The sequence below is a fragment of the Mirounga angustirostris genome, unplaced genomic scaffold (genome assembly GCF_029215605.1).
Source record: "Mirounga angustirostris isolate CCGP_5_RB_7025 unplaced genomic scaffold, mMirAng1.0.hap1 SCAF_3, whole genome shotgun sequence".
Lineage (NCBI taxonomy): Eukaryota > Metazoa > Chordata > Mammalia > Carnivora > Phocidae > Mirounga > Mirounga angustirostris.
This window is the reverse complement of record NW_026991711.1, coordinates 65,631,775-65,658,623: the sequence shown is the minus strand read 5'-3', so window position 1 is coordinate 65,658,623 and position 26,849 is coordinate 65,631,775. Positions and strand designations below refer to the sequence as shown.

At 41.0% G+C, this 26,849-nt stretch overlaps 1 protein-coding gene across 8 annotated transcripts in view; it reads right to left on the bottom strand.

Annotated features, from left to right (window-relative positions):
• DCLK1 (doublecortin like kinase 1) overlaps positions 1 to 26,849 on the bottom strand; it is a 351,394-nt gene that overhangs the window by 150,033 nt on the left and 174,512 nt on the right. For all 8 annotated transcript variants that reach the window (XR_010410031.1, XM_064586190.1, XM_064586188.1 and 5 more), the window contains exon 4: positions 18,704 to 18,803. Coding sequence is in view for 7 of the 8 variants with exons in the window: in XM_064586190.1 (XP_064442260.1) it covers positions 18,704 to 18,803 (100 nt within the window). In the remaining variant the exon portion in view is untranslated. The remainder of the gene's footprint in view (positions 1 to 18,703; positions 18,804 to 26,849) is intronic.

The window sequence follows — 26,849 nt, the reverse complement described above, 5'->3', positions numbered from 1 at the left end:
CAAATTCTCACTCTTTGCAGATGATATGATACTTTATGTGGAAAACCCAAAAGACTCCACCCCAAAACTGCTAGAACTCATACAGGAATTCAGTAAAGTGGCAGGATATAAAATCAATGCACAGAAGTCAGTGGCATTCCTATACACCAACAACAAGACAGAAGAAAGAGAAATTAAGGAGTCGATCCCATTTACAATTGCACCCAAAACCATAAGATACCTAGGAATAAATCTAACCAAAGAGACAAAGGATCTGTACTCAGAAAACTATAAAATACTCATGAAAGAAATTGAGGAAGACACAAAGAAATGGAAAAACGTTCCATGCTCATGGATTGGAAGAACAAATATTGTGAAGATGTCAATGCTACCTAGAGCAATCTACACATTCAATGCAATCCCCATCAAAATACCATCCACTTTTTTCAAAGAAATGGAACAAATAATCCTAAAATTTGTATGGAACCAGAAAAGACCCCGCATAGCCAGAGGAATATTGAAAAAGAAAAGCAAAGCTGGTGGCATCACAATTCCGGACTTCAAGCTCTATTACAAAGCTGTCATCATCAAGACAGCATGGTACTGGCACAAAAACAGACACATAGATCAATGGAACAGAATAGAGAGCCCAGAAATGGACCCTCAACTCTATGGTCAACTAATCTTCGACAAAGCAGGAAAGAATGTCCAATGGAACAAAGACAGTCTCTTCAACAAATGGTGTTGGGAAAATTGGATAGACACATGCAGAAGAATGAAACTGGACCACTTCCTTACACCACACACAAAAATAGACTCCAAATGGTTGAAAGACCTCAATGTGAGACAGGAGTCCATCAAAATCCTAAAGGAGAACACAGGCAACAACCTCTTTGACCTCAGCCGAAGCAACTTCTTCCTAGAAACATCGCCAAAGGCAAGGGAAGCAAGGGCAAAAATGAACTATTGGGACTTCATCAAGATAAAAAGCTTTTGCAAAGCAAAGGAAACAGTTAACAAAACCAAAAGACAACCGACAGAATGGGAGAAGATATTTGCAAATGACATATCAGATAAAGGGCTAGTATCCAAAATCTATAAAGAACTCATCAAACTCAACACCCAAAGAACAAAGAATCCAATCAAGAAATGGGCTGAAGACATGAACAGACATTTTTCCAAAGAAGACATCCAAATGGCCAACAGACACATGAAAAAGTGCTCAATATCGCTCGGCATCAGGGAAATCCAAATCAAAACCTCAATGAGATACCACCTCACACCAGTCAGAATGGCTAAAATTAACAAGTCAGGAAACGACAGATGTTGGCGGGGATGCGGAGAAAGGGGAACCCTCCTACACTGTTGGTGGGAATGCAAACTGGTGCAGCCACTCTGGAAAACTGTATGGAGGTTCCTCAAAAAGTTGAAAATAGAGCTACCATATGATCCAGCAATTGCACTACTGGGTATTTATCCCAAAGATACAAAAGTAGGGATCCGAAGGGGTACGTGCACCCCGATGTTTATAGCAGCAATGTCCACAATAGCCAAACTGTGGAAAGAGCCAAGATGTCCATCGACAGATGAATGGATAAAGAAGATGTGGTATATATATACAATGGAATATTATGCAGCCATCAAAAGGAATGAGATCTTGCCATTTGCAACGACGTGGATGGAACTGGAGGGTATTATGTTGAGTGAAATAAGTCAAACAGAGAAAGACATGTATCATATGATCTCACTGATATGAGGAATTCTTAATCGCAGGAAACAAACTGAGTGTTGTTGGAGTGGGGGGTGGGGTGGGAGAGATGGGGGGACTGGGTGATAGACACTGGGGAGGGTATGTGCTCTGGTAAGCGCTGTGAATTGTGCAAGACTGTTGAATCTCAGATCTGTACCTCTGAAACAAATAATGCAATATATGTTAAGAAACAAAAAAAAAGAAGAAGGTAGCGGGAGGGGAAGAATGAAGCGGGGGAAATCGGAGGGGTAGACGAACCATGAGAGACGATGGACTCTGAAAAACAAACAGGGTTCTAGAGGGGAGGGGGGTGGGAGGACGGGTTAGCCTGGTGGTGGGTATTGAGGAGGGCACATTCTGCATGGAGCACTGGGTGTTGTGCACAAACAATGAATCATGGAACACTTCATCTAAAACTAATGTTGTAATGTATGGGGATTAACATAAGAATAAAAAAAAAAAGTAAAAAAAAAAAAAAAAAAAAAAGAGTTCCTGACCTGGATCCACGAATGAGTTCTGGGGATATAGAACTTCTTGAAATTGAAGGTTTATAGGTATCAGTTGTGTGTGCGTGTGTGTACATTTGGCATGAAACGTTTATTTTTCTAGGATAGGGTCCATACCTCTCATCAAGTTCTCATGAAGGAACATATTCCCCAGAAGACTAAATATCAATGATTTCAGACCAGGGTTCAGCGAACTACAGCCTGTAAGCCAAATCCAGCCCACAGCCTGTTCTTATAAAGTTTTCTTAGAATACAGCTAGACTCACGTGTTTACATGGCTGCTTTCACACTACAATGGTAGAGCTGAAAAGCTGCAACAAAAAAAAGTATGCTTTGTTAAGCCTAAAATATTTATGGTCTGGCTCTTTGCAGACAAAGATACTGACCCCCAGGGGTGGCTGCGTGGCTCAGTCAGTTCAGCGTCTGCCTTGGGCTTGGGTCATGATCCCAGGGTCCTGGGATCCAGCCCCACGTCAGGCTCCCTGCTCTGTGGGGAGCCTGCTTCTCCCTCTGCCTGCCGCTCCCCCTGGTTGTGCGCGCTCTCTCTCTGTCAAATAAATGAATAAAAATCTTTAAAAAAAAAAAGATTCTGACCCCCAATTTAGACAATATTTTTTAGAACCATCCACTACAATTGAGTGGTTGCTGGCTAATAATTCACCACCAAAAATGAAAAGCAAGCAAATAATTTTAGAATCAAAGTTTCCCTTGCCCTAACTGGCAACCTCATAGATGAGTGACCGTGCTAGAGGCTGGTCCTCCTTCTCTCCTCCTTGGAAGTCCACTAGACAGAGGAGTGGCTGAGAGACACCAGCTAGAATTCTTCCAAGGTGACCCCGCCGCTGGCATCTTGGGCCCCCAGCTTCCTTTGCAAACTGCTAGAGAGGAGATAGTGAAGCAAGAGAATTAACATCACTCTAAATAATTCAGAGTCCTGCTGCTGGCTTCAAATCAAAGATGAGAAATTATATAATTAGCTGCAGCAGATTTAAAAGACTATATAAAATATGCTAATGCTAATTCTCTCACCATGTTAAGGCAAAGCTGCAGAAACGATGCCATCTATTAACTAGCCTATAGGATCAGTCCAAATAAAGAGAAACATCCTAAGGGTATTTTAAAAATCATGATATCTCTCAATTTGATAGACTACTTTTCTTGGGCTGCAAAATAGGTTAAGAAAAAGTTTAGCGCCATTCTAAAATGTATTTTAAGTTGCACATAGCCACGTTCAACACATTTTTTGATTAGAAGCACATTAATTTTTTATCATTAAGTCAAAAATAATTTTTTGCGTGTTTTTTTGCTGTTGATGTTGTTTGGATAACTCTCAGCATTCTGTTATATTTGCCGGCAGTTCAGTTCATGTACATGGGCTTTAATTGTATGTGTGTGGAGAACAAAGCAAGCAGATACCATAGCATGTATGACTACACAGGAACCTCAAGCTATGCAGCCCTATTCTGAGTTAGTGTCTTCCACGCTAGAAACCTAAAGAATGGTATGCTTGACCTAAACTTGCAGTTTCTTTATGAAGCTAGGTATCTGGAGCTAGGAGAGAGAGCTGCATAAAATAATAGTCTCTTAGCCAGAGGGGAAGAACTATTTGCAAATCTAATCTTAATGTCAGGGAACCTCAAGAGTCTTATTCTATTCAAAAGTGCACCAACACATGCTTGAAGTCTGAGCCTTCCTCTTTGGGTTGCTACACAGACCTCATACGGTTTTCCAATCTAATTTTATTAAGTGCTACTGCCGACCGTGGACAGCCTCTTACCATGAGTTAGTTGCTGGTGGTGAAATTTTTATCATAAATTGGCATCTTCCATATTCACTAACATTGTTCAGATAAATGTTTTTAAGTAGTTCAAAATAAACATCTAAAATCTGTTCCACTTTCACCAAGAGATGAGGGTTTCAAAGCACCCAAGTAATAATGATAATACCACATCGTAACATTTTGCCCATTATGTTACAGCTTTGCAATATGATTTTCACCCGCATCATCTCATTTAATCCTCATGGCAACTTGTTCTGACTGGTACTACTTTTGTCTCCATTTTTTCCAATGGACACTGACTCTGAGAGGGTAAGTACTTTGTTCAGGATCACTGAGGTGATAAGAGCAGGACCCTCCTTCTCCAAGGTGCTCTTTTGAGGATGCTTTTTTTAGGCCGAGGTCAATGTGCTGACTGACTAAGTAAGGCAAGCTCACACGATGGAACAAATCTAGGATTGGACATCAGCAACCTGGCTCCGAGCCTCCCTCAGCTCTAACACTAGCATGCTGCTTGACTTAGGCCAGTCAACATAATTCCCCTCAGCTTCCTCACATAGGAAATGGAGGAACTGAACAAGACACTCCCGAAGATTCTTTCAACTCTAACCATTAGGAATTTCACTAAGCAAAAGTAATCCAGTTCCCAAATAATCTGTCTGAAGGGAATGTACAGAGTGTGAAATACAAAGTCCACTCAACAAGAAGATGAAAGGGATTTTTGCACTATGCACATTTTTAGATGATTCATGTGACAAGTCCCTCTCAATTAACACATTTCACCAAGAGTGGACTGTCCACACGGTTATTAAAACATTTCTATGACCCTTATACAGAAATCTACTTTTGAGATAGGAGTGTCCAATGAGAGGGGTCGGTCTGCCCCTTCTGGGTTGGAAGCTAGTCATTTTGCCTTTCTCTCTTTGCAAAGATCCAAACTCTTTGATAAGTTCATTGCTTTTGTTACTCTTTGCTTGTTTTCTCCTCATTATAAGTGGTTGGTATGGTTATCATTACATAATTAGCATGAATGTTTTCTGAGATCTTGACAGGGTCCGTGTTGTATAAAAAAAGGTGTCTGGGATCGAGTCCTGCGTTGGGCTCCCTGCTTAGCAGGGAATCTGCTTCTCCCTCTCCCTCTGCCCCTCCCTCTGCTCATTCTCCTCTCTCTCTCTCTCTCAAACAAATAAATAAAATCTTAAAAAAATAATTTTAAAAAATGTGTCTGGTTTCTTCCTGGATTCCTGGAAAGGAGCTTCTAAACCCTTGGAATTTCCCAAGTGATAGGAATGTCCATGTTATTCATGGCAGGTCCCTCGAATCATATCTGAGTTTAAACTATAAAGATGACCCGAGGTAGGCGTGGGTCATACCAAACCAACCAACCATGTGATGGGGGGCTGGTCCTCATTAGATCCTTTATAATAAAACTATAATCATAACTATAACATAGTGCTTTCCTGAGTTCTGTGAGTTGTTCCGCCACACTATTAAACCTGAGGAGATTCTGGGGAACCCCTGAATTTGTAGCCCAGTGGTCAGAAGTGTGGGCGGCCTGGGGACCCCCCAAATTGGCAGCTAGCATCTGAAATTAGGGTGGTCTTGCTGGGGACCACGCCCTTAACATGTGAAGTCTGTGCTAACTCCGGTCGTTAGTGTCGGAATCCCAGTTCAGTCCTACAGACCACTGGCTACTAGAGAGCTCTTCTCAGCCGTACATCAGGCACCTGCCCACCTCAGGCTCTTTGCACTGTTAACCTTGGCCTGGAACACTCTTTCTCTGGAATCTTCAGGGCTGGCTCCATCACCTCCTTCAAGCCTTTGCTCAAATGCTACCTTCTTACTGAAGTCTTCTCCAACTACATTACTTACAATTGCACCACCCCTGGCCCCATCCTCCCACATCCCACCCCCGACACTCCCCTTCTTCCCTATTTCATTCTCCTTCCTTTCACTTATCTTCTGATATACTATGTAATTTGCTTATGATTTTCCTTATTAAATATTTTCCTCCTCTAATAAGCTCCATGCAGGCAAGAATTTTCCTCTTTAGTTCACTGTTAAATGCCTAGTGCTCAGAACAGTACCTAGCACATAGTAGGTATTCACCAAATATTAGCCAAATTGGGTAGAATCAGCACACACACACACACACACACACACGCACACGCACATATATCATAAGTGATACAATAAATTGAATTCATGTTGTCTATTAACTGCTACTTAGTATACTGATTTTCATATTTAGAAAACCCAATGCAAATAGGAAGATTTTATAGCTCACTTAAGGAAGAAGAAAGAACAGTACTCATTTTTCCATAGGTTTTTAAAACTAATCATAATGTAAACTAATCTTCTGACTTTTAACGTTATTTTTTCAAATAAGTCTGTTGAAAGGCTATCAAGCATGAAATGAACACAAAAAAAGGTATTAAGATATAAGTTTAGGGCGCCTGGGTGGCTCAGTTGGTTAAGCGACTGCCTTCTGCTCAGGTCATGATCCTGGAGTCCCTGGATCGAGTCCCGCATCCCGCTCCCTGCTCAGCAGGGAGTTTGCTGCTCCCTCTGACCCTCCCCCTCTCATGTTCTCTCTCTCTCTATCTCATTCTCTCTCTCAAATAAATAAATAAAATCTTTAAAAAAAAAAAAGATATAAGTTTAGCTAAGTTGACACAAAGGTTGAGAGGCAAACCTATAAAAGAAGAAATTTTGTGTCCTCCAAAGCTAATAAACTCAAAAGCCTTATAACCTCACTTCTCAATACCAGTGAGAACTGGTCATATCAGTGAGATGTCCCAGCTGTCATATCGGTGGGACACCCCACAAGCGAACAAAAGGCATTCACTGAATCAGTTGGCCCTCATGTACCTTAACAGCTAAACTAAAGGCCAAGCTTGATGTTGTCTTTGATCAAGACGGTGCCAGTTTTCACCCTGACCTCCTGACAATGGTTTGCCTTTACTCACTTCCCTCCCCTGAGCTTACAGGTGTGGCTCTTTCAATTCCATCCCTGGCACTTCTTGACAAGGCCGCTGCTTTTCTTTGGCTTTGTTCTGATTATTTGATTAAGATTCGTATGAATTTAGACAAATTCTTATTCAGATCGGTTTTAGGGCCCCAAGAAAAGTTGGATTCATGATTTCACAGTGATTCTGCCTATTAAAACATGAAGATAAGTCACCCGCATGATCATTTTTTTTTACTAAAAGCTTTATCCATTTGTTTCTTTTCCAGAGCTATCATGAAAGAAAATCTAGTTTTAGGCAGCAGAGAGTCATAAACATCAGTATCTTATTATATTCCAGCTACTCAGAACATTTACAATAATGAAAATCTAGAGAGACAACCTATATCCACACACATATCAAATTATTACTCAAGCTTGGAGCTAGATTTTAGAATTACCTTCACATCAAGTCTTTTTCCACAATAATGTTCACTTCATCTGCTTTTCCTAAGGAGATAATTTAGCTTTCCAGAACTTCTTTGTTTAAACCCCAGGAATGCCTGACACACAGTAGGCTCTTCACATGGGCTTGCTATGGGGAATTGAATTGGCAGATTTCAAACCGGCACAAAAACCTCGGTCCATAGGGCCCATGGATGCACACTAGGAGGAAAGTCCTATCTGTACTCTCCTGTACTGGGGGGTGGGGGGAGTGTGCAGGTCAGTGCAGGGGACAGAAGAACCTATTGTCCTCTATGGGACTGCTACCTGGTGCAGGAAGAGAATGGCCCAGCCAAAGCTGGCCATTGGGCCTGAGGCTGCCCTGCCATTGTCCCTGAGGACACACAGAAAGGTTATTATAGCTTTTCATTTCTTTTCTTCTTGCCTGAGAGCTTTCAGGCAGCAGTGCTACTGGTCTTTATCTAGAGAGGTCCCTAGCAGCATAACTTAGTAGGGAAGAGCAAGGACCTGGAAATCAGAGAGACCTGATTTCAACTCTGTCCTCTACTGTTATTTGTCCTCAGGCAGAATTTGGATGCTTAAGGCCCTTTAATGGCCAGAATTAATGACTAAAATTAATAAGGTGCTCTCTGGCATGAATACAATTAAAGTACTGGATGGAGGTTTAGCTATGCATTTAAACAAGTAGAAACTGGCTTGACATCACATTAGAAAGCCCCAGAGAGTTCAGCTGACTGCAAGCTAACCATGAGCCCGCATTGCTTGGCTGGTGCTTACAGAAGGCATAATCACACTTCTGCGCATTTGAACAAGTTCGATGCCTCTATTAAATAAATTTATATTCTCTATGCTATCGGAAGCCTTCAAGGAGTACTGCATTCAGTTCTGGGTTTATTTTGAGGAGGGTGTTGCTGACCGGAAAGTATTCAGAGAAAAGTAATCAGGAGAGGAGGGTGATCTTAAGAGCAACAGTTGAAGGAACTTTCCTAACAAATCTGGAAAAACCAGCTCTGGGCAAATGTCGAGGCTCAGTCCTCAAACGTCTACAAGGTTGACAGGTGGAGTAGATCCCTTCTGCATCCACTGACTCAGCTAACATCTCTTGGGCTTTTACTAGATTCAGAGCACTGTGATAGGGACTGTGGGATAGAGAGATTAATGATACAGAGGACCAGCTTCAAGGCACTAACAATTAAGTAAGAGGAAAGCAAAGAGTCTGGGATTTCCAGTTTTCATCCCAACCCTGTTACCCACTGGGTATGAGATCTTCAGCAGTTTCTTAACTCATCTTAACTTGGTGTTCTTTATTTACAAAGCAACACCGCAGAGTTTTTCTGAGGATTAAATGAGATAACTATCTGTAAAAAGAATGAGAAATCAGTAATTTTTGGAGACCAACAAGATGGGGGAAGGCAACTTTTGAACTGAACTTCAAAGGGCAAAAGGGAGTTTGCCGGGTGGTGATGGGGAAAAGGAAGAAGAGCATTCCAGGTTGATGGGACAGTATGAGCAGAGACGGAGATACCAAAAATAAATGGTTTTGGGAGACCTGCAAACAATACTGTGGCTGGAGGGCAGAAGAGGAATAAAGCAGTGATAAGTCTGGAAGAATACAATGCTGAATTACAACTGTCCTAGAACGACATGCAAAGGAGTCTCTGGGTGGTTGACAGCTATTCAGGTGAGTATAGGAGAATCACCCTGTGTACAAACGTGTGGAACAATTAACAGCCGAAGCCAGGAAAGCAAGTTAAAGCATCACTGTAAGAGTCTAAGCAAGAGATTATGAGGAACTGACTTAAATAATGGTGGTGGCACTGAAAGCAGGCAACAAAATGTGGGATATGAGGAGTAAAGGTGAGGGGAAGTAAAAGACACCTCCATGTGTTGCAACGTTGGTGTTAAGGAGAATGCTGATGCCATGAACGAATACAGGAACGAATACAGGAAGGAGGGATAAAACTGACTCAGGAGATGATGAGTTCACTTGTGGGATATGCTGAATTTCAAGTGGCTGTGGAATAACCCATACGGAAATTCACACTAGCAAGTTGGAAAGATGGTTCTGGAGCGCCTGAGAGGAGTCAGGGTTAGAGATGGAGATGTGAGAGGAGGTGTACTTAGAGCGTAAGAGTATATTGTCAAACATAAACAAACTTGGGTTTGAACTCTGCCTTCAACACTAACTAGCTGTGTGGCCTTGGACAAATTATTTATCATCAAAGCTTTAATTTCCTTAATTGTAAAATTGGGAAAATTATACATACTTCAAAGACTTTGCTTATTGCATACCATCTGGTTGCCATTTGTCACCGTCACTGTCTACCATAACCATCATTGCTGAAACCATTAAGGTAGATGAACTTGGCTAAGAATTGAAAGTAATTAAGTAGAAAAAGGGGTTGAGGAATGAATCTTCAGGAACAATTATTAAGGGATACATGGAAGAACAAAACTGAAAGGAGCTCAGGAGCAGTCATGAAGGGAGGCAGAAGACCAGAACAGCAAAACCCCACAAAGGACAAGAGAGGAGAATTTCAAGGAGGGAAGCCTCAAAAGTCTCAAATGCCACAAAGAAGTTGGGGAGGAAAAGGAGAAAAAAAGAGCATCGGATATAGTGATTTGAAGGTTATCCTTGTTTATGGAACTATTACCTATGTGGTAGGAGTGGAAGGCAGTCACAAATGTCACAGGATTCAAAATGGAATTTTCGTCCAGACTGCAAGGGGATGTGTATCAGATACCAAAGTAAATTGCGAGGTTGATCACCTTCTAGAAATTTCAAAGTAGATCTGAACAAATTACATGCCTTAGTTTTCTTACCCATTTCAAAGGTATAAAAGGCATAACATTATCAGAGAGAAAAGGGATTTGTGAGACGGCCTTCTTCAGAGAGTTGTGCTAAAAAAGAGGGGAGATACTTCTCTTCCTCTCAGTTAGGGCTTCACTGGGAGATCTGAAGAGACGGGTCAGTGTCATCTGCAGATGGAGGGGAATAACACACTGGTGGTTGAGTGTTTGGCTTTCACTGGAGAACCACTGGCAGCAGAGTAAAGGAGGCTTGGTTGCATGGGGTAGCCTGTTGTCGGGAGAAAGGACATGTGAGTGTGTTGATGGATCTGAGGGTGTGAGCTGACATGGAGCTAATTTAAATTCTTCCCAAGAGGATCATCTGAGGTCAACAGGGAGAGCTTTGGAAAACAAGGACTAACAGAGAAACACCCAAAACTGGAAGAAACTGAACTGACCACATCAAAGAAGAGTGGAATGTTCCCAGTGAGAGTCCCTGAAGAACATCCATAAGAGAAGTTGGCTTAATATAACATCTGCAGGCCCAGACAGCCTGAAGCCATCTTACAACAGTGCTGTCATGTAGAGACTCCCCACCTCCCCTTTCTCATCCCCCCCTTTCTCTCCACTCTTCTCTATTCCAACCCTGAAAGGATCAAAAACAACAGGGAGGAGGTAAGTGAAAAAGGAGAACCTTACCTTTTTCCTTCAGAGAAGGGACTCACTACATTGGGCCCTCAGTGGGTACGGAAAAAGAATTCCAATTTTGAATGACTATTGCCTGGGGCTAGATATTTTTATTTCTGGATTGAGATGGTGATTTGTAGCAGAAGAGTCCATAATACTTTTTACTACCTTAGGAGGGAAGAGAAAAGTCTTGAGATTTGTGCCTAAGTGTCCATACAGTGGCAAAAGAAGAACTTCTACCACTACATAACTTTAAAAGGCTAGTGGAAGACAATTTTTAAATGAAAAAAAGATTCCCCATAATTCTCCTGTTTTCAATGTACTGATTACCCAAGGGTATAAAAAGTGAGTCAGGATGAAGACATGGAGGCCTCAAGGAAAGTAATTTTGCTTTTTTTTTTTTTTTTTTTTTTAGTAATTTTGCCTTTTAAAGCTGTTTGGCAGAGAAAGGGCACTATGGTTTGATTAGATGATAGAGATGACTGAAGGCCCTTTGAGGAGAGGAGAAATTTAGTCATGACTGCAGGTTGAGAAGAAAGAGACAGCGAAGATAGGGTAAAATAACAAATTCCCAAGAAGAATAGGAAAGGAACCCTGATAGATGAGGTCACAAAGAAGAGAGAAGCCAAAATCAAGAACATTGCATTTGCCTTTAGAAAGAACAAGAGGCTCTTCTTCCTATGAAACATGAGAGAAGGAGGGAGGAATATACAGAGATATTTTGGTTTAGGAGGAAAGGCAAATAAAACAGTTCATAGTGAATGACTTTGATCAACCTGGTGGTCTACAACACCAGCTCATCTTCTGCAAATGAAGGCAATGGGCTGTATTTCTTACCCCACAGGGCAGAATCAGGACCTCTGTGTACAAGCTAGAGAGAGATTAATAGGGGCCCAAAATAAGAAAGAACTTATAAAAAAAATCAGCACCGGTGGACAGTGGGATTGGCCTTCTTACATAGTTGTAAGCTGCAAGACAGAGGGTTCTAGCTGGGGATGGACGAGCAGCTGTCGCAATGCTGTGTGGGAGATTTCTGCACTGGGCAGGGCAGTGGGCTGATGGCCTCCAAGACTCCTACTGTGTGGCACTCATTACCAATGTTATATGTGTAGGGTATTTCCACCGTCAACAGTTCAGGTGTCATTGTGACTGAATACAAAAAAAAAAAAAAGAAGCCCGTGCGGAACAGAATAGAAAGTGTAAAGGGAAGACTGCGTGTGTTATACAATGTCTTGATTTCCTAAGTAGAAAATCATCTATTTGTAGCAAAGGAACTAGCTTGTACTGGAGTTAGAGCTTGTCTCCAAAGGATAATACTCTATAGGTCTCCGTAGCTTGGCAACTATGAAATTTGAAAATATCACTATGTTCTGGGGAACTTTATATTTATGCATAAGCTGAAGTGTAGCTATGGTGGAGAAAGTCTCAGAACCCCTCTGGCTTTACCACTGCTAAGAGGCGAATGGGAACTTGCTGACAAGAGCAAAGCACGTTACCAATGTGCTCTCTGGAACTCAAAACAAACAAAAACCTTAAAGCCCTCTACTTTAAGCATCGCGCTGTATTCTATAAATCAATGCAGTCAAGATTATACCAGATTTTCTGCGCGACAATGAAATGTCACAGAAACTTGGCAATTATTCAACAAGACAGCTATCGGGTTTTTATTTTTTTTAAATAAGAACTATACATTCCTAGAATTAACATTTATTGGAACAATAAAATATTCCAGCATGAAGTACTACACACCTCAAAGAAATCTGCCCACAGATTCAATTTAAACTGGTCTTTAATCTGATTAAAATTTAAATCTATAAAGAGAAGTCAGTCTGTTGTGACCCCGTTAGTCATTTCCCACAATATTTTTCCAAAGGAATAAAATACACTACAGCAATAAGCACCAAGTAATATTTAGAGTCAAAGTTCAGTACCAGAGATCCTTTGACATCTTTAGACATACGCAATATTAAAAGTCACACGATGGGTCCTATTTCATGTAAGTGTTAAGGCTGACAGTTAGTTGTGACTACCATACTCCCTGGCACATGTTAAGTTAGCTTAGCCTATTGAATAAATGAATGGATACATGAAAGAACAAATGAATTTTGTTAGCGGTAGCTCAAAACCCACTGTGTGAGGAGGCCTGGTCTCCCAGCATCACTAGCCCCAGGACAGGGCGGCGGGCCATCAAAAATCCCTTTGCCCCAAATCCATGCGGACATACAGCTGGGACCCCTGAATGTGGTCCATTTGAAAAGTCTGACTGGTTCTAAATGTGGTCGATTTAATCTTCCAGAGATTCCCTCCAGAGAAGAGTGGGTATTTTCAAAGGTCCCTTAATTCCCGCTTACCTCTACCACAGGAATAAAAGTTGAGGGTGGGAAGAAAGCCATAGATAATTGCTTTTTGGTTCTAAAGAGCACCCAAACCAAATCTTGGTGACATCTGCCTCCAATTAAGCCCTGCAAATGAATCTATGTGGCTGAGTCCAGTTGCAGTTCCACTAGGAGGGATATTTCAGCTGAGATGTCATTCACTGACATCATTCACTAAGTAATAAGGAACACAGTTTTGAATGTGCTTTGACATTTATTGTCTCATTTGAGGTCCATTACAACCCAGGAAAAAAAAAAGATGTTTCACAGAATAGGAAGCAGGCCTGGAGATACAAAGACCACACAGCAAGTAGGACACAGAGCTTGGACTACACCGGCCTTCTAATCCTAACCCCATACTGTTTCTACTATTCTAGGTTCTAACCCCATTTTCTTACTACCCAGAGTTGGGAAAAACACTCAGGGATCATTGCTTGGTAAATGGTGCCTAATGCAACTTCGTTTTCATCTCATTCAGGACATGGGTCCCTGGAACGTGGTCATGATGGAGTATTTCTAGAAATGTTTACCAAATGGATTCTGGGAACCCAACACCAGGGGGTCCGTAAGAGAAGCCAAGGAAATGTTCCTACTAGAATTACATACCCAGAAAAAACACTGCACTCCAGACAGGCATGTCTAGTGCAGGGAGAAGCTGGATTGGCATTCCCCAGAAACAGGACCTTATGCACACACATGGACACACACACACACGGTATCCCGAAAGTCTTAGGGCACTTTTAAACTTTCATGACTTCGAAAGTATGAATGCTACCAACTTACAAAAATCATGTGAAAGCCCAATTATTTAAGTTTTGTCTATTCTTCTACACTATACTTCCTAGGCTTCTACAGTAATTTTGTGAATTTTGAAGAACATTTTTCATTTTAACTTTCTGCTTCAGTCAACATTTGCCATGTTCAGTCAGAGAGGCTGAAAGGTTTTATCACACATGACATGTTTACTATCCAGACAGCAAATGAGCCACATCTCACAAGAAGCCTTCAGTCAACTAAAATGTTCACATGTTCTACTGTTAAAACTACATTACTCCTGACTAAGCTGGTAAAACTGGATTTCTTAAAAACAAAAACCTAAAGCACTACTTGTTGTTAATACCAATTCAATTTTATCCTCGTGGATATAATCCATTCTGCTAAAATCCTTGTGGATCCTTGTTTTCCTACCAGATAATTTCATCCACACACCAACTGCGTTCTCAAGCCAGTTCTAGCCACACTAAACTATACAGAATCCAAGGAAGAACCCTATTGGCATGACTCCCAGCGCACAAACACTCCCTCCCTTCAGGGACCTCATGGGCCAATTCTAATAGCGATCTCCTCCAACACAGTGCCATCAATCTATAAATCGGTGCCCCTTGGACAGGACAGTTCTATCAAGTAAAAACACAACCACCTATGTCCTTCAGACATTATATTTTTATCTTATTCAGAAGTATTTCAAGAGAGGTTCTGTCAAATGCGCTGCTGACCAAGGCATTGCTCATACCATCTCAGGGTACTCTTCCGACCCATCCGGTGAGTGACCCGACCCTACGAAAGGCCAGCAGAGGGGACAGTCTTCTCACAGCAGTCTTGTCTATTCATTCTACTGATCAGTACAAAGCTATCACTGCTCAAATTGAAAGACGGGTCAAAACAAACAAATAAAAATGGGTTTACTTGTAACTCAAGTTCAAATAAAATCCAGACAACCTCAAACATCTTTTTGTGTGTTGAACTGTGTCCCACAAAAGATATATTGAACTCCTAACCCTGGTACCTGTGAATGTGACCTCATTTGGAAATAGGGTCTTTGCGGATGTAACCACGTTAAAATGGAGTCATACTGGGTTAGGGTGGACCTTAATCCAATAACTGGTGTCCTTTTAAGAACAGGGAAATTTGGACACATAGAGAAGTAGTCCCCGTGAGGTTGGAGGCAGAGACTAGAGTAATGGCGCGGTACTAGCCAAGGGATTCCAAGGACTGCCAACAACCCCCAGGAACTAGGATTATAGCTGAGAAGGATTCTTACCCAGAGCCTTCAGAGGGAGCCCAGATTTTCCCTATACCTTGAGTTTGGACTTTTGGCCTCCAGAACTATTAGAGAATCAATTTCTGTTGTTGGAAGCCACCCAATTCATGGTGCTTTCTTACAGCAGCCTTAGGAAATTCATACAACACCTATGCAAAAATGTGTAAGTTTGAAGTAATGCCTATTACATCAGAATCAAGAGCACTCAGGAATTGGTAAAAAGAGAGAGTGAGAGATATACTTAGATTCCTGAGCATGTGGCGGGCCCAGCAGGGGTGAGGTACATGGGTGAATAAACTGGCCAAGCAAGTTTGGGGGTGTTGGCTTGAGGCTGGGGGGCAGACAGAAGGTAATATCCTGTGGCAGGCTCATCACCAAGGGGTTAACTGTCCCCCTGACCCCCCAACCAGGTGCGAGGTGGGCATTTCTCAACAAAATCCTGTCACTTTTTAATGGCAACAAAAATCACAAATTCGTCAGTTTATCATCAATATATAAGCAAAACTATGTTAAGCTTCCTGTCTCCAAGTTGGCATTTTCCTTGCCTATGCTTCATCCTCTAAATGAGACAGCAGCCCATGCAGGGGAAGGAGCTGTTGGCCTGTCTGTCTCTATATATAGTGCTGTATCCACCATTTTTCGAAGGTGCTAAGACTCCACTGATTGATGACGATATTGCTAAAATGAGTTACATTTTAAGATGGAAAAAGGAAGGCTTTTTTTTTTTGGTTTTTCTTCCCATGTGAAAATTTAGGGGAGGAAGAATGCTCCCTCACAGTTTCTAATATTGATCTAGCTCTAATGTAGCCCATGAAATATAAGTCAATAATGGCAGAATTCCTCATTGGAAAGACCCCGGGAGCTTTCCCAGCAGTAATTAGAGGGATGTATTATTGCTAATCCTGAGCATACCGGGAGCTGGGTTAATTTTAAAAGATAGAATAAAAGTGCTGTCTTGTGGCAAAAGGCCACTTCTTGATGCCATTAAATCAAGCACAGCCCTGCTCGAGTATTAATTCTGAAGATGTCTGAACCCCCCGCTGTTACTCCTTTTAGGAAGCTACTATGGAACAGGCCAAATGAAGTCTCAATGTGCAAATACCATTTAGCAAGTACAGATAAGCTGGGATAAATCATCTCAGAGCACTTAAAAAAAGATTCAAATTTTAATACATTAGCACTAGAACATGCTGTACAAGCAACAGGGAAATTGCAGTTGTCAATGTGTGAATTTAGTCTCAGAGTAAGTTCATCCAAGGAAGTAAAATCTCAATTTAGATTCTTTTTCTACCCCCTTCCCCCAATCCACGTGTTTCTCTCAGGATGGGGGAGGACACTGTTACTCAGCAAATGGATTTCACACCAAGAAACGGTTAGGATATATTCATCAGGGCTAAGAACGTGAAGTTCTCACTTTCCCACTGAAATAGTTTGAAGTGGTCTTTCCAAGTGCCAAACTATATGTGATGGGCAAGGTGTTCTGATGCACGTGTGTGCACCGTTATGCATATATGTAGATATCAATCTGTCTGTCTGTCTATCTGCCTGTATTTTTTTTAATGAGGAAAATTCTAAAGGGAAATCACAATGGATTTTCTGGTATTTTTTTCTGTTGTACTTTCTAGAAAGCCTGTCTGCCTGCTGTCGCCAGGGAATAGGACAGGCTGCTGTGTCTAGTGTGAGAGCAGAGTGTAGGGAAGGGAAAGCCCAGCCCAGAGGTCTCACGGTGGGGGGGGGGGGGGGGGGCTAGGTTGGGGAGAGGCCCCAAGTCTACCTGGAGGCTGGATAGAGGCTTTGGCAGCCCCAGGTCAATAGTGCTGATTTGAAACTGAACTGTATTCCAGTTGGAATTTGACAGGTTGTTTTCTATCAAAGCAACAAATGAAACCTTCAGAATGCATCTGTTCTTTCAGACTATTCTATCAGAAGCAGCTATTTTCTTTAAATTGAAAGTCAAGGCAGCTTATTTTTCTCAAAACTGTGCTGTGGGTTCCCTCCTGACTCCTAACATTCTTTTGTTTGACACAACGGCAAGGCTGTCTCATCCTGCAGAAGGAAGGGGTGGGTTGGGAAGAGCCCTCCCTGAGGGCTCCCCGTGCCCGGTGTATTTACATAAATCTTTGCCCCCAAAGGGCATTATCAACCAGAGATAAAGATGGAATGTATTTAGAGAAAACTTATTTAGAGAGAAAGAGATACCTTCCAGTTAAGTTCTTTGAACCAAAATAACTTAAATCTCTTCAAATGACACTTCTATCAGATTACCTATCTATCTATCTAACATATTATATCATATATGTACTTTCATTGGGCATTTGAAATTTTCACAATCGGGGGCAACCTCTTATTCCTATCCCTCCCCACACACCCTAAGTCATTTTTAAATGATGAAATAATCATACTAGGTTTAAATGCATAGAGATGATATGCATCCATATGTATTAATGTAGGCCCTGTATGTGACCGTGCATCAGCAGTGGGAGAGTGGGACCCCGACATCACATCACTTACCCTAACCTGTCAGTGCTCAAGTATTTTCCATCCCCTTAGTCAAAAGCTCACTGATTTGTTTTTGCATGCATTTAAGCAGAAAATTCATTACCACTTCAAAGAGCATTTCCAACTATCTAGTGTCTGAATTGTCCATAAATATGTGATATTCCCCTAATTAAATTAGAAGTAATATGATTAAGGAGAGGTCTCTTCTGTCAGTGCAATAATCTTCCCTGGGATGCTGTTAAGATTCTGAAATGACTTATAGCATCAGAAAAAAAGTCTTTCTTGAAGTCACAACCTTTCATATTCACTTCGTGAGACATGTCTTTCCCTCTTGATCAACGGTCTTCTTCATCTATTACAAACAATCACATTTCAGTTTGAATTGAAGGACACTACCCTCCTTTGTGGTCCCTCACAGATGCTAATGACATACAAATTCTGTAGTAGTTAAAGGAAAAGGAATGCCAGGCCACTCTCCCTCCCAGTTAGGAACCAGAAGAGGCTCGTGAAAGCTCCCCCTAGAAACACACTCAATAATTTTATGATTACAAATCTCTCAACTACACGTGTTGGCAAAAAACAGAGAATTAAAAATGTAGAAATCTGCATCATGGTTTTCTATAGAACATCTATTTAGTTATTAAGTGGTTATAAATTAACCATTGGTAATTTACTCTTCTGAATGATTCAACCTTTCCAATTATCATTTCATCTGTTTTCTATATAAAAGAAAATCAAAGAAATTCGAGATATGGAAAAGACATGCTGGGTGAGGATCTGAAACTGATTTGGTAGCTTTGGGGTTGACATAATCTTGGCCTGGTGCGGCTCATTATGGAAAGCTGCCTCAAATTTTCCCTGGTTTTGAACTTTTTTTTTTTCCTTACCACTTTCATCTAGCAAGAAATCATCCTGGTAACGGAACTTCTCCGGTCCACATGCAATAAAAATGTCATCGTCACCAAAAAAGTCCTGAAGGCACATCACCTACAAGAGAAAAGCATGGCACTCAGCAAGGGGTCAGCAGAACAGCAATTACAACATTACATCCCTGCAAGCAGACATCTGCATAAAGCCACTTCCCACATCTAATGGAATCAACAGGACAGCGTCTCCAGAGGAATTTCAAAAGAAGGCTTCCAGCATCTGTTACTAGTAAGAAACATGTTACATTTCAGTTGTGCAGGAACACGGGATAAGGAAAATAGAACCAGTACCTGTCACATTTATTACTTGACGTATCAATAGGTAAGAGCCCTTGATTTTTGTAATAGAGTGGATGCAGCGACATGTGGGAAAGGAACACCCCTTTATTCATTTGAATGTAATATTCCTCAACAGCAATAAAGGCGTATGATTTTAGCAACAAATACAGTATACACGCGGTGATCACTGGTACTTGGGGTAACTACTGAAGAAAATTATCTGTATCATAATATAAATACAATGATCTCCTTTAGACCCATTCTACCTCTAGTTGAAACAAAAGTAGAAGTCCTCGTGAAAGGAATAATAGAATAAGTATTTCTGAGATTCAGATACAGAGACTGGGCAACTGTATGCTCACCACTCAAGTTATGCTAAACTTGAAAACTCCTGTGCTACCCAGCTTCTTGTAGTTATGCAAAAGTAAAGTTTTAAAACCGCCTTTTGGTACTTATTCAACTTATCCTCCAATAAGAACTTTAAGAGAGCTAAATGTCGTTTTTCAAGGACATGTGGTCAAAAGGAATACTTCCCAGCATACTGCTCTCTGTCGTTGGATATGTGGTGTAATATTTTGTTCACAACATGTATGATGCCAACAGAAGGCACTGGGGACACTGCTGATTTCTATTTTCAATTTCCTTTGCTTGGAACACATCATGAAGCAGCCAATTGAAGGCACCCATTCAGAGCTATATGAAATAGACTTTCTAATAGAATTTTCCCTTGGATATCTGAGGCCCACAGACAACCCCCCTGGAGTGTTAGATCCTTTTGGCCTGGGTTTACTATTAGATCCTCCCTCATTTGTTTGCAGTCATCTGCAGGGCGTCTCTGGGGTTCTGCTCTATGTCAACGCTTGGTAGCACTGTCCCGACACATCAAAGGTACTGTGAGACTTACAGTAGTAATTTGGGAGAACACAGCATTACTTAGAGGCCCCAAATACAATGATGTGTAGCCTTCAGATAGCTTTTCCAAATAAGCTCTCATTTCCAAATAATCGCTTGGCTGAAATTTTAAGAACGACATTTCTAGAATAGTTTGATAATAAACATTAAGTATAAGGGAGGTACATCCATGACATGTTTTGGAAAAGCTTGAAAATATAGGTGATTTAAGAGGGACGTTGTAATGATCAAGGAAAATGGACTAAAAGTCTTTACGAGTGGTGTCAGAAGCTTCGGTCTTCTGCTTGGGATAAAAACAGGCCCTTTGTGGGCACCTGGGTGGCTCAGTCGGTTAAGTGTCTGCCTTTGGCTCAGGTCATGATCCCAGGGTCCTGGGATCGAGCCCCACATCAGGCTCCTTGCTCAGTGGGGACCCTGCCTTTCCCTCTCCTGCTTCTCCTGCTTGTGCTCTCTTTCTCTCTCTCTTTCTCTGTCAAATAAATAAATAAAATCTTTAAAACAAAACAAAATAAAAAAACAGGCCCTTTGAATTCAGAACCCACTCCATTTCACTCCTCCCTTTCTGTCTGATCCCAACTGTGACCCTGTCCATCTTTATCTTCATGACAAGCACCCCACCCAGCCTTCATGATCAGCGGTTGATGTCATCCCAACAAACCCCATACAGGCCATTTTCATCTTACACATGCAAGTCTTTATTGAGCCTACTATATGCAAATTAGCATGGAGCATACACACACAAAAATGAATAAAACACGGTCTCTCCCTCAGGCAAAAATGTGAACAATTAGCCTTAAAAGGTAGTATTTCTTAGAGTGTGAATGGTTAATATGTTTTATGTAAAAAAATAAAAGGGGGGGTTCTGTAACCAAATAGATTTGGTAAATACTGAGTTCATCCAATATAAACAGGTTTCTTTATTTCCGGTCCTTGCAAAACCCTTCACATGCTCATGTACATCACAGCTCCAAAGAGGAGATAGGAAATACAGTATTTCCCAAACTTATTTGATTCTGGAACTCTCTTCTTCACACAGCATCATATGGACTAATGTGTGACGGGGCTCCCTTAGGTTCTGCACTGACAGCCAGAGGTGAAAAGAACTCCGGGAACACACAATGGAAAGTAACGACACGCACTCTCCTGGGCAGCCGTATTTCTCTAGCTGATAAACATTTATGATGGGCCCGCTCTGGGCTACACTGTGTGCCAAACATGAGGACAAGTCTCTAGTAGATGAAAAATATTATTTTCCAAAGGAAACTTCCTTTCATTCCACACATTCCCAATATCTGTATTCTAGAACATCAGGTTGCCGACCAGATCGCATTCAACTACGTGTGCATGTTTTATGCTATTGCTAAGCAGGCAGATAACTATCACTAAAACTACAGCACATAATAAGCAGGTTGCCAGTTAACTAACTCCCTTCCATCATATACCCATGACCGTCCTCTAAGGCCGAGACTCAAAGAACAGAACAGCCAATGATCCAGCTTGGACAGTTTAGGTTTAATTCTGTTGGCAAGTGGGAAATGAGACATGATGAACTTTTGATGTTGTTTCCAACTCCAGGATTCCAAGAACATAAAAGGAATGCAGCGATTGTTAAAGAAAAATAACTGTCATCGCCCAACACAAAAAAACAGGGAAAAGTCATGTCAGTGCCAAGCAACATATATTCATTTACCTCCCAATCTTCAGTGACTAAAATCAAAGCATTTGTTGAACTATTAGAAACTGTAATGTCTTCTGTGCTCTCTGCTCTGGCATCATTTAGCCATTTCCCTGTTCACAACCTCCTACCACAGAAGGTATGTATGGTCAGGAGATCAAATTCAAAGTTATAAAACTGCTCCTTGTTAGAAGCCTTGATAAAACATTTGATAGAAAAGGAGGCTTAAACACAAGGTTACAATAAAGATGGATTTAGGATAACCTATGCACTTCAATTATCCATGCTTTCACTCTGTATCATTGATCTGGAGGTGGCTGTAATGTATTCCATCTAACAAAAAAGAGTAACAGAAGATGTATAACCTTCTTCTGTAGGCCAATATCCTGTGAGGATTTTCCTTTGGCATTACCGAACACTCTAATATCAATGGATTACCAATGTTTTGCATAAAGATCTGATTTTATATATCTATACAGTGTTACTCCTTTTTAAATTTGAGGTTCTCAAAATTCAGTGTGATCACCAGCTGAAAAAGAACAAATTCCATTTATGGATTAACATCTCTCAAACCTAGGCCTTTTCCTGTCCTCCTTCTCTTTACCCCCATTACCACATCAGTCCAGAGCTTATCCTCTTACCTGTGGACGTTGGCATTTCCCTCTGGTGAATTTTCTTACTCCTACCTCCTTTCTCTCCAATCCATCCTGTTTAATTCTGCTAATCTATTCTTTCTTTTAAACTTTCAAAATATCTCTCCATGACTCAGAAAAACATCAATGGCTTACCATCATCAAGTTAAAGTTCATCTTCTGAGTCTGGCATTCCATCTGGTTCCAGCCTACTTTTCAAGTCTACAGTAGTCATGCCATATACCTGATACTTAATAAGCATTTATCAGATGGATGGATGGATGGATGACTGGATGTTTGGATTGATGACTGGATGTTTGGATTGATGACTGGATGTTTGGATGGATGGATGGATGGGTGGATGAATGGATGTTTGGATTGATGACTGGATGTTTGGATGGATGGATGGATGGGTGGATGAATGGATGTTTGGATTGATGACTGGATGTTTGGATTGATGACTGGATGGATGGATATGGATGGAAGGATGAATGGATATAAGGACAAATGCAAGGGCTATGGTCTAACCGAAAACACGTTCCAATTTATCTGCTTTACATATTCTTCTCAGAAAAGGGCTTCTTCTTTCCTACTCGCAAGGATTTTTATATGACTTTTTTTTTCCTACTTGGTACCCCCTCCTACCTAACTCTTTGCCTATTCAAATCTCTCCCATGACTCAAGGCTCAGTTGAAGATTCAGGCCTTACCTTCGCTATCTACTCCAATCCAAAGTGATTTACCCCTTCCCTGAACCCTTAGTCATCATTCAATAAATGTTTATTAAACACACATTAGTTACTAGCCATTGTGCTAGGCCTTGAGAATACAACTGCCTTCATTCTTCATCTCTTCCTTTCCAGTACGTATGTGTATAGACTTACACTGCAAAGAATTCCTAACACGCTGTTGTGAATTAGTAATTTAGCAGAAAGTAAACTGCATTGTCTATCGGTGGTTTATGTCATGGGCCTGGAGCCAGGTGGTTGGGTTGCTGTCTTTGGACTATGACCACCTCTGACTCGGGCAAGTCAGGAAATCCCAGTCAGCTGTCTTGAAACACATCATATTTCTAAAGATTCTACATTTAGTCAGGGCAGAGGGAGTGGGATTCTTCATCACCACAGAGACACCTGCTCTGGCACAATTTCCCAAGAGCATACCCTGTCACCAAAGCCCAGGTTCCGAATTAACCCAACTCTGCCACTTAGATGTTCATCTATCTCTTCATGCCTCAAATCAAATACGTTCATCATACTGGTTGCTTTAAAGATTAGATGAGTTAAGACTGTGAATCAAAGGAGAATAAGTCCTCAATCCATTTTAGTTATTTTTATTAGCTCAAATGCATTTTTACCTCCAAATAAGTATAAGCCAAATGTATACCTCATATAAACAAATAAAAAATAAAACTTAGTAGGCAGCTCCTGGGCACTATACCAACAGGCTTCCTTCCTAAGTGAATCTGGCTAAAATACAAGCATATAGGGGCCCCTTTTCACGTAGGGAATAGGAATTCTACTAGTATAATTATTTTGGTGAAAAGCATACTTTGAATTAGCATCAGAGAAATGGTGCAAGGCTGGTAAAAGTTGCTAACATAGAAGCTGGGGTACGGTACATGCTTTCCGTGAGGCTTCCACTGAAATGATGTTGTGAATGTCAGTAACGGGTATGGTCACCTGCCGGCACAGGTCTGGTTCTATAAACCATGTCTGGACTCAGGACCCCTTGGGATCTGTCATGACTTCTAGTTTTGTGGGTTCCAGAGATCCGTATTCCTCTGAGAAAACCATCCTCTGTCAAAATACCCCTACACGAGAAGAGAAACTGTATGTGTATTGTATGTAGTTCATAAAGGAGGTAATCAGTTTATGGTATGCACCGCTTAATATTCTACCCATTAATTTTCCATTCTTACCCAGTGCTTTGGTTATTATATGAAACTCGAATCCCAAATAAAGACATCCCATTTGTTGCATCAGAGCTTGTCTCTGATGGTGCTTAGCACAGTGCCACACGCCCACTGTGTCTCAAAAAACACGGGTGGTTATAACTGCCAGATGTGCCGGAAAAAGCCCTTTGAGAACCAGGAGACCTGGGTTCTGAGCCTAGATTTGACATAAACAGTGCACAAATTTGGAACAGTTCGTTAAGTTCTCTGGGTTCTCAGTTTCCACACTGGTTCTAATATGCTCCACCACAGTAATTTATATGATGAAGATATAAGGATAAGGTGGAAATTCCTCTTGGCGTGACACAGCAACAAGAACGGTTCTATAGGGGCGCCTGGGTGGCTCCAGTCGGCTGGTCGTCTGCCTTCGGCTTGGGTCACGATCCCAGGGTCCTGGGATCGAGCCCCATGTTGGGCTCCTTGCTCAGTGGGGACTGTGCTTCTCCCTCTTCCTCTCTTTCTGCTCCTCCACCCCCACTGTGCTCTCCTTCACTCTCTCTCAAATAAATAAATAAATAAATAAAAGAAATATGTACCCTCATATTTGTGTATTATAACCTTCCATTAATAAAACCATTTTAATAATAGTTATCATATATAGTGTACACTAATCGTTTCTAACACTAAAAAGTGCCTAACGCATTTTTTAAAAAGGAAGTTTGAGTTATTTCTTTGATCCTAGGAAAACATATTCGGCTTTCTGACTCTTTTTATATGAAATCTGGATTTATATCTATCTATCTTTTCCATTAACCTGTCATTACGCACACTTGTCCCAGGAGACTGAGCTCTGTCCAGGGAGTAAAAAGCCACTACAGACAAATATGGACTTCCCCTCCTCTGAGCTTCCGGCTTGAGTTGCTGTGCACGGACAGAGATCCAAACAAAGGCAATAAAAGCATCTGCTATTTACACATTCCCAAAGCAGGACTGTGGAATCCAGTCCCCCTCCCTGGAAGGCGATCTCCATGGTGACGCTGACATCACGGAGCTGAGCGAGAGTTTCAGCAGCCACTGTATCTTCTTTACAAGAGCGCCCTCTACCAACAAAATGGAATATCGCTGCAGCCATGGCCCCGTTTTTTTGAAGCAGGCAAGTCATCGTGTCCCCATCGGATGCCTCTCCTTGCGTGAAACACTAAAATATTTTAGCATCACCTACCTCATGTATTTCAAGTGAGATTACGATCGCAGAAGTAAAAGCCAAGAAACGCAGTCCATTTATTGGAATCACTGCGCACAGCCTACCCTTTCTGTTTAAATTTTCTTTTTTAAATACTTATTTATAATTTCTCATTCTTCTCGATACCGGCCAAAGGGAACAGACCGAAAGGTTCAGTTTTAAGGAGATGCTCTTTTCCAAAAAGAAATGCTTATACCTGTGTTTTAAAAAAATTCCATCGCCCGTGCTTCTAAATCACCAGAATCAATAACCTCCTTCTTTCTGCACAGTTCATAATGTGACCGTTATAATTAGTTTTCAGTTAAAACTTGGCACATGTGGGCCCCCTCATCCTGTCAAAACCTAATTTTGATAAGGTTTCTCTTCCAATTTCATTCCACACTTGGCTTGTTTTCTCTACTCTTAGCACCGAGCATTGTTATGCACATGATATTATAAGTCAACCACTGTGAATTTTTCTGTTCTATAATCATGTAATTCCATAAATTTCTGATTCTAAAATATGTCTATAATTTGTCTTATAGCCAAATATCAGGAATGTGTTATGTCACATTATTGTCATTAAAAACACATTCTCCGCTGGACCTTTATCACGTTTTCATGTCTTTGATGATAAACTTACGCAAATAGTCATTTATTCTACAATTGTTCTTCTAGCAAGAAATTTCTGATAAAGAAAAATCTCTTAAAGAAACTCTGGTTCTTGCCCAGAGAAAGATAAAGCCATTAAGAAAAGAAATAAATTACTCAAATAATAACAGAGAGAGGAAAATAAAGATCCTCAAACTACTTTTCTCAAGTTTGAAGCTCTAAGACACTTTTTTTTTTTTCAAAAGCAAATAATACTGTTGAAATTCTGAAAGGGCTAGTAACACTGAAATAATATGCTGATGCTCAAAAAATAGAAAAAAAGAAAATGTCTTCTTTTGAAATGTAAGCAATTTAATTTGCTGAGTCAGTTAAAAAAAACCCAACAATTATGAAATGAAAAGTACATTCATTCCTTGATCGTGTTCTCAGCTGCTAGTCTACATGAACATGCAGCTAGGGCAGCACGTTAATGGGACATACTCTGACAGAACGTACTTTCCTTAGAGAAAAGGAGGCGCTAAAACACTAGTTAATGTAAGGTATGTGTTGGGGTTCTTGGCATGCAAGTAAAGTTAGGACACATGCATTACAAAGGTTGGGCTACAAACCCCGAAAAAGAAACCCAACCCACAAAACCTGTGTCAGGCCAACACCCTCAGATATAGTTTCTCTGGATCGGGAGTTGAAAACATTGTTAAAGCAACCAGTTGCTCTCTTGTGATGTTGTTAACTCTTACTCAACTCAGTACGTGACCAGTGAATCACTGTGCTGTGAGTTTCCCTTCTGATATTTTCTAAGGAGCCTGAGTCCAGCGCCAAGACCTCCAATGTGCCACGCCCCGAAGACACTTGACTCACATCATTATATTGATTCCTCACCAG